The following is an 8,546-nucleotide window of genomic DNA, read 5'->3' on the forward strand; positions in this document are numbered from 1 at the left end:
CATCTCGAGACCAGATAGAGGGAAGAGAGGGAAATGTGGAGGGGCTGGTGAAGGATTTGGAGCATACAGAGGTAGTCAAGGTGGCCCGCACGGGTAGCAGAGTAGTCTGACAGATCAGAGGATTGATCCAAGTCTGGAAGGGGAGGTCGAGCATGAGCTAGGAGAATTTGAGATGTAGGACAGTTTTGACAGAGAGAAGAATGCGTTCAGAGATGGAAGAAGGCCTGAACATAAAGGAATCTCTCCGTCTTGCCCCTTCAGTGAGTATCTAAATTGAGAGTGGCCTCTTGTGGCCATTGGGATCCATTTAATGAGGCATTCGAGTTTTAATGCTTCCCTGGAGGCCAAGAAATTGGCCAGGAGATGGCCCAGAGGCATAGAGTGTGGAGTACAGTAGAGAGCAGAGATTTGGATTGTGGGGATCCCATGTAGAGGGTGAGAAAGGGAACAGGCAGTCCTGGTAGAAGAAGAATGCTGCCAAGGAGCATCCTCCTTGGTGTGCATCTTCTTTTTGAGCGAGAAGCCACCGACCAGCTAATGGAGCATCCTCCAATAGCTGGGGGGCATGAGAAAAGTTCCCTCGGCCAGGCGTTTGGGCTTCATAGAGACTGGAGTCATAGCAAGTATTCAGGGGAACTTGTAGAAGTAGGCAGGACAGACCCACTGACTCACCCTGAATTGAGGCCAACGTTGGATGCTTTGGTCTAAAATGGCAAAAGGAGAGATTCCTGAGTGTACCCAGTTTGGCAGGGTCCGGGAAGGGTGGCTGAGGGCTAATCACCCCAAGAGAGAGGGGATCATCCAACAATGTTGGCCAAAACCCTTCCTGGGTTTCGGCACCATAATGAAGGAAAGTGAGCTGAGACTCCAAGTACTTTTCAAACTTTTATTAAAGGAAAAGAATCTCCCGGGCTTCACTCAAAGTGACAGGCAGCCCAGGGCTGCCCTCAAAATGGAAGGCAGAACCAGGTGCAGGGGTGGTAGAGCTTATATAGGGCACCAAGGGCTGGCTGATACCATCAAGGAGGGACATTATGCTAATGTGGAAACTAGGCAACCAGGGTGGAGAATTGCACCCTTGCAGAAGCAAAAGTGTTTCTGTTTAAGTCGGGAGGCTTCTTGTAAAGGGAAGAGGGGGAGGGGTTTGGTGCTGGAGTGGAAGATAAGGTTGGTGGCTATTTTGTGCTTATTGTGTGCACAATGGTGCCGGTCACGTCCAAAATCCATCACATTCCAGTGGTAATCTTGTACTATTAAGTAATGAAGAAAAGTAGGATCCTCATATAATAAGTAAAAGATAGCATCAGGGGGCTGTTGGATTTGTTTTAAAGGAAAACAGCCATCTATGGGCATTATTACTTCCAAGTAGTATAAACCTTAATTCAAAGTGATAATGACATTTTGAAGAGGACACCTGCTTTGAGAAAAGTACATATTAACATGTTACAACCAGACCTCAGAATGATACTTTCCCTTCAGATCAATGTAATTTTTGCAAAGCTCCAGAACTCAATTTATGTTTGTTGAATAAATTAATTTTTATAATTGTATTTTCATTGTCCAAGATAATTTTTTGAACCCCAAGTATATCCATAGTCTTGGTATCAATGTTATTGAGACTTTTGGGTATACTTCTAACCAATTCAATAAATATTTCTCTGTCCCTTGGCTACCTCTCCACCCTCANACTAGGCAACCAGGGTGGAGAATTGCACCCTTGCAGAAGCAAAAGTGTTTCTGTTTAAGTCAGGAGGCTTCTTGTAAAAGGAGGGGGGGGAGGGGTTTGGTGCTGGAATGGAAGACAAAGCCGGCAGCTATTTTGTGCTTATTGTGTGCACAATAGCGCTGGTCACGTCCAAAATCCATCACATTCCAGTGGTAATCTTGTACTATTAAGTAATGAAGAAAAGTAGGATCTTCATATAATAAGTAAAAGATAGCATCAGGGGGCTGTTGGATTTGTTTTAAAGGAAAACAGCCATCTATGGGCATTATTACTTCCAAGTAGTATAAACCTTAATTCAAAGTGATAATGACATTTTGAAGAGGACACCTGCTTTGAGAAAAGTACATATTAACATGTTACAACCAGACCTCAGAATGATACTTCCCCTTCAGATCAATGTAATTTTTGCAAAGCTCCAGAACTCAATTTATGTTTGTTGAATAAATTAATTTTTATAACTGTATTTTCATTGTCCAAGATAATTTTTTGAACCCCAAGTATATCCATAGTCTTGGTATCAATGTTATTGAGACTACTTGGTATACTTCTAACCAATTCAATAAATATTTCTCTGTCCCTTGGCTACCTCTCCACCCTCATCACTCCCCTCTTCCCCTTCCCACCCTGTGCTTCAGCCACCTGAAGTATTTTCAATTTCACATTTGTGTGCAGCATTCTCTCATCTCCAGGCCTTTGCACATGCTGATTCCCATGCCCAGAATACTCTCTGTCAACCTCTGTCTCCCCTTGTCCGGGCAACTTGTACTAGTCATTAGATCTCAGCTTAGATGGGTGGCCCTTCCTCAAGAAAGCATTTCCTGATACCTCAGGATAACAGGCACTTAGGGGTGAATGCTTGATGGATAAATGAAAGATTTATGGAGGATGCCAGCCCTCTTATCTATTGAGAAAAGTGAGGCTTGCTTTAGAATTCTTCAAGGTCAGATTTTACCAGCTTGCACTGGCCCCCTTGCTGTTTCTCGTTAACACATTACTATTCTACATATTTCCCTATATGCCCCACGTAACCGTGCAAAAGGATGGGAAGGGGTGAAGTGATAAGAGTTCTAATCTTATCGTTCTATTTTATTCCCTTTGTGATGATTCTGTGTACAAAACCTAGTAAGAAAAACAAGCATGATTACCACTGATCAGCCATTTCCAATTACACAAGCAAATTAAGGTTCAATTACTACTGTACTTTTTAATGCAATTAAGTAATACACGTTCAACATAGATTATGGAATACTGCAAGACACTGGCAGTGTTTCTTAATACCTTCTCATTATACTTGCTTAACTTATTCAACAAGGAAGTGTCTTCTGACCTGGACACACCCAGATCCACCACTGCAGGTTTGCCTGTGGGGCCTATGCCAATGGTCATTCCAGTTGACATAGACTTGTCATTTTTTACTTTAGAAAGAAGGTCATTTCCATCATCGTACAACTCCAAGGAGATTCCAGTATCTTCCCGGGCCTGAAAAAAAACAAAAACAAATAGATGTTAGCTTTGTGCACATAGAGCTATTTTTCAATTCATATTTAATATTTAAATCTTTGCTTTATAAAATATCTAAAATTTTAGATTATTGTAAGAAATTCTTTTAAAGGGCTAATCCAGGCATTAGATTGATACTCACTAAAATACAGAAAAGACAGCAGTGTAGTGTTTAGTGGTACTGCTAAAATATTTATTTACACCACACACACAATTCTAATACGTGCCTTTTGTTCTGAGCATGGATTTCTTTGTGGCTTGCTTATCTTTCCTGGACAGAAGGCTGCTTGCCTCTGCAATGGTGAGATACATAAAGCCACATCTGAGCATGACCCTGGGAGGAAAGGGGTAAAGGAAGCTATGCAGATTATATGACTGTCCTAGGCAGTGGTATGCTTTCGTGCTGCCCACAAATGTTCCATTCATTCCAGGCACACAACAGGGTTGCATCACTCTGCTGACTTGTACTGAGGCATGGTCTTGTGCCTTGCTGGAGCCACTGAAGCACGTCTTAAGAGCCTACAAAGAGTTTGCTCTGCAACTGTGAGAGCGTGTGTTGAAATGAAGCCCCATTTGTTGAGTCCCTGAGTGTCTGTGATGACAGAGATGCCTTTCCACCTCAGGATGGACAAGCAGCATAAGTAAGGTGTTGCTGCTTCCAGCCACAGAGCATGGAGAATGTTTTGTTCCCACAGCATGGCCTAGCCTATCATGCCTGACATATACGCCCTAGGCCCTCCTCAAGATGAGGAAAATGGTGTCATCTGTGCTTTCCAGCTTGGCTAACCATAGAGAGGCCTGATATGGGGTAGAGATGGGCATGGGGTTGGGGAGAAAACTTCTTAAAAACATACCCCATAAGCCTGGCCTTAACCTCTGCCAATATTTTTCTCTTGAGAAACTTGGGGGATGGGAAGTTGTGACTAGATAATTGTTCAGAATCCTGGGATCCTACCATCTCTCTCTGTAGATATAATGTGTATGATTGTATAGATGTCATGTGTATAATTGATCTCCTATTCTTTTTTTTTTTTTTCCTTTTTGTCTTTTTTCGTGTCCCCCTATTCTTTTTTTTTTTTTTTCTCCTTTTTGTCTTTTTTCGTGTCCGGCAACGGATCGCAACCCTCAGTGTCGCGCCCGTACCGGACCGGGACCGGCAACGGGATTGCAACCCTCGGCGCTGTGCCCACACCTCGCTCAGCCAGTGAGCGGGAACCGGTCTGTATGTGGGATCCGAACCCGCGCCGCGCTTCCCAAGCGGCGCACTGTAGCAGTGCACCACCGGGCCGGCCCTTGATCCCCTATTCTAAATGATGGTTCAGACAGATCTGGGTTTGAATCTTGTCTCTACCACCTACTTCAGTACAGCTTCAGACTGACACTTTATCCCTTTAGGTCTTTATATATGTGTGTGTGTATGTATGTATGTATATATCTATCTATATATATATATATGTATATAATGAGACAATAATAATATCTATCACATCGTGTTGTAAGGATTAAATGGGAGAATTCATGTGGAAGTAGATCTGACACATGATAAGCATTCAGTGAAGTTTGCTGTGTGAATACCTCACCCAAAGGATGAAGGGTAAAGAAATGAATGGCCACAAACAGGCTCTGGAAGTGACCGTGAGATATGTGATGCTGCAAGTGACCAGGAGACCTCAGAATTTTAGAGATGGAGAGAGTCTTCGGGATCATCAGCAATTCACGAGCACTTTGAAAAGAAGAATCCTTTCTTCAAACAAAATCGTATACAAATAACCAAGATATGAAAAGAATCAGCATGAACCGATCTTGATGAAGCAAGGACACAGGTCTCAGAACGCAGCCCAGCTATGCCCCACCGTGCCCCCCACTTTACGGATTAGGAAACTGGGCCCACGGAGGGACAGTAAGCTGCTCAAAGTTTTATACAGTTATAATCTAACAGAGCCACAAGTTGGAAACAGGTCTTCTGACTAGCAGCCCAGAGAACAGGGCCCAGCTCTATGTTGCCGATTTTGGAATGGAGCCGAGATTTAACAGGTGGGGGGGCCACACTTACGTCATGCCTCTCACTGGCCTTGCCTCTCAGCGCCCTTCAACTCTGAGCGTGTGTGGGGCAGGTGGAAGGGGGCCTTCAGCCACCAGTAAGCTCTGCAGCAAACAGAAGCCTCCAGAGCACAGCATCGCCACCAACAGGCCTCTTCCTCGCTGCCACCCACACAACAGTGGCCTGGGAATGTCCCTGTTCAGACTCACTGAAAAGTGGTACTTCAGGAAGTTGTAGGGTTTCTGAAAGTACTTCTCATCATCTCTATAGTAGAGATGCTCACAGGTGGGGTCGTACCAAAGCTCCCTCCATTTCCCGTTGTACACCGTCTCACACCAGCCCCCATAATACTTGGCATCGTACACACTCTGAGCTTCTTCCTGGGTCAGGATATTGTACCTAAATTGAAAAGACAACTTCTGGGAGAGAGCTATGGAAAGGCGACGATACCATAAAATATCCTCTGGAAGACGTTGTAGCTGGTAGGTCAAGCAGTGGTTTCTCAAGCTGTGTTCTGTGGGGCCCTAGGGTTCCTCGAAGCACCTTACGGGTCACTTCGGGTAACACTGAGAGACTAACGGGCTGGGCCTGGGTCCCAAGTTTCCCTTTAACCAGAATATCCAGACAGCCCAATTCAGCACCTAGAACAGTGCTCCCTCACAGGAGGCACCCCTAAATATTTGTTGAATAAGTTAGAGAGGAATATACATAATTACCATGAATCCGAGCATAGGAACCAGATAGTCTGGGCCCATTTCTCAGCTCTGCCAATCTAACTGTGTGACTTCAGGCAAATCATTTAACCTCTCTGTGCCCTAGTATAGTCATTTGTAAAACTCAGTTAATAATACTATCACCCTCATAAGTTAAATATGAGTTAAAAAACATGTAAAGGAGTTATAACTGCTTAGCATATATTAAGTACTGAATAGACATTGCTATTGTTGTTACTGTTAGCATACTTCAGAAAAGGGCTGTGCTGCTAAAAATAATAAGTTTGAAATATTGGCTCTAACTCATGGTGCTAAGGTTGAGAATCTAATCTTCAGAAAGGCCCCTATCTTCCAGGCAGCATGAGATGTTGGAGGGGACACAGTTTGAAAGTCAGGAAGAGACTCCTGTTTAATTTCTGCTTTGCCACTTAGTAGCTGTGTGACTCTGGACACATCCTAGTAGCTCTCTGAAGTTCATTGTCTTCATTTGAAGAACAGACACAATAATACGTACCTCTCATGGTTTCTGTGAAGTCTAAATGAGAGTATTACAGCAGAAGTAAAGTTGATAGCACATAGTAGGCACTCCACAAATGATACTTACTTTTCCCTAGCCTAATACCTCTCCAGAAATATTTTCCCCTATTTCCTTCTCTGGAGTATTTAAATTCTATTTGCTCAGGTTCTATGCTTTAGGACATGGACTGTTTCACCATTCTTAGGTAAAATAATGTCAAGGAGGTGAAATATGGCTTTAATTTTCTAAAATGGGAAAGTTAGAGAAAAAACATTAGAGTTGGTTAAGGGTTCTAAGAGCTGACAATTAAAGCCTGTTATGTTATAAATGATAAAATCATTGCTCATCTCTGTCTCTCAAGCTCCTATTGAGCCTTTAAGACCCAGCTCAAACGTTGCCTCCTCTCTATGGCCTTTGAGTCATTCCCTCATCTATCTTCCCATGGCATTCAGTAATTACCTCTGGCATAGCATTTGTCATGACTGTTTATGACCTCGGTGAAAAGGCACAAAGGCAGAAAAGGAGCAGGGAATAAACTGTAAATAAAACCTACCTCGAAGGAATGAATGGATAATTATAGAGCAGCTGGCATATATAGTAGAGATTCAATGTATGTTAACTTCCTTCTTCTCTTCCTATCTTCATCTCTTTCTTCATATTAGTGGAAGTGATGTAACAATAGCTGTGATTAATTGAATACACACTCTACTAGACATTTAGCATACATTAGCTTTCAACCTCATGACAATTTTGCAAATGCAGAAATTGAAGCTCAGGAAAATTAAGTAACTTGCCTATAGTCACAGCTGGATTTTTTCCTAGATTTTTTTGACAGTAAAATCTGTGACCTTCCCTAAAACAGCGTCCCTACAGTTTCTATCTTTCCACGCACTGAACACGTTTCTGCCTGTAGCTTGCAAATACAGCAACTCTAACAGACTAAACAAAAACTCAAAGGAACAATAAGCCCTAAGATTGTACTATAACTTCTAAGCATAAATAAAGCTTACATATATTTGGAAAAGTTGGTTGCAAAAGCCCCAGTGAAATGAAAAGGCATACGCAGAGAAGTTCTACTTTTCGGAAATCTACTATCCAGATATATTCTCACATGTATACAAAAATATGTGTACAAAGATCTTCATTGCAGCATTGTTTATAAGAGGAAAAAATGGGGGAAAAAATCTAAGTATCTTTCAATGAGAAGTAGTCAAATAAATGATCACATAATTATACTATAGAATAGTCATCAAACTTTTTAAATAAAGGGTCAGGTAGTGAATATTTTAGGCTTTGCAAGCCATAGGGCTGTGCTGCAACGACTCAACTCTGCCATTGTAGGGCAAAGCTGTGTTCCAATAAAAATTTATTTATAAAAACAGCAGGCTAAATTTGGCTTCAGGCCATAGTTTGCTGACCCCTGTTATAGAACATTTTACCATGCTTATTAAAATGAGATAGAAAATATAGGAAGAAATCTCCAAAATGTGTCATTAAGTGAAAAAGCAAGTTATAAGCAATATGTATAGCATGATCACATTCATTTGAAATATACCTATGTCTATAATGCACAATGCACATATATTTTCCATGCAATGTATGTTGTCAGTGCATTTTTTACATGATCTGGAAGTATCTACACCAATCTATTAACAGGGGTCAGTGGTAGGGAGGGAAGAGAGAGAGGGTAATTGGGTGGGATACAGGTAGGGAAAGGTTAAGGAGACTCTCAATTTTTATCTTGAATATGTATTACTTCTCTAATAATAATAATAATTTAAACTGAGAAATGCTTGAATTACAATAAAATAAGATACCATGAAAAGTCTCTGAGATCTTGAGATACAGAAACACCATCTGGAGTAGAGGTGGGGCCATTCTACTGGTCTCAGTGTTCAGTGGGGGTGAAGCACTTTAAACTGAGAAATGCTTGAATTACAATAAAATAAGATACCATGAAAAGTCTCTGAGATCTTGAGATACAGAAGCACCATCTGGAGTAGAGGTGGGGCCATTCTACTGGTCTCAGTGTTCAGTGGGGGTGAAGCA

General features: G+C 41.9%; 1 protein-coding gene across 1 annotated transcript in view; it reads right to left on the reverse strand.

Annotated features, from left to right (window-relative positions):
• Positions 1 to 8,546, reverse strand: part of C8A (complement component 8, alpha polypeptide) — a 60,799-nt gene that overhangs the window by 42,051 nt on the left and 10,202 nt on the right. Inside the window, 2 exon segments of the mRNA XM_008588153.1 lie at positions 3,005 to 3,205; positions 5,477 to 5,666. Of these exon segments, the coding sequence (XP_008586375.1) occupies positions 3,005 to 3,205; positions 5,477 to 5,666 (391 nt within the window).

This window comes from Galeopterus variegatus, unplaced genomic scaffold, assembly GCF_000696425.1.
Source record: "Galeopterus variegatus unplaced genomic scaffold, G_variegatus-3.0.2 Scaffold122, whole genome shotgun sequence".
In the NCBI taxonomy this organism is placed as follows: domain Eukaryota; kingdom Metazoa; phylum Chordata; class Mammalia; order Dermoptera; family Cynocephalidae; genus Galeopterus; species Galeopterus variegatus.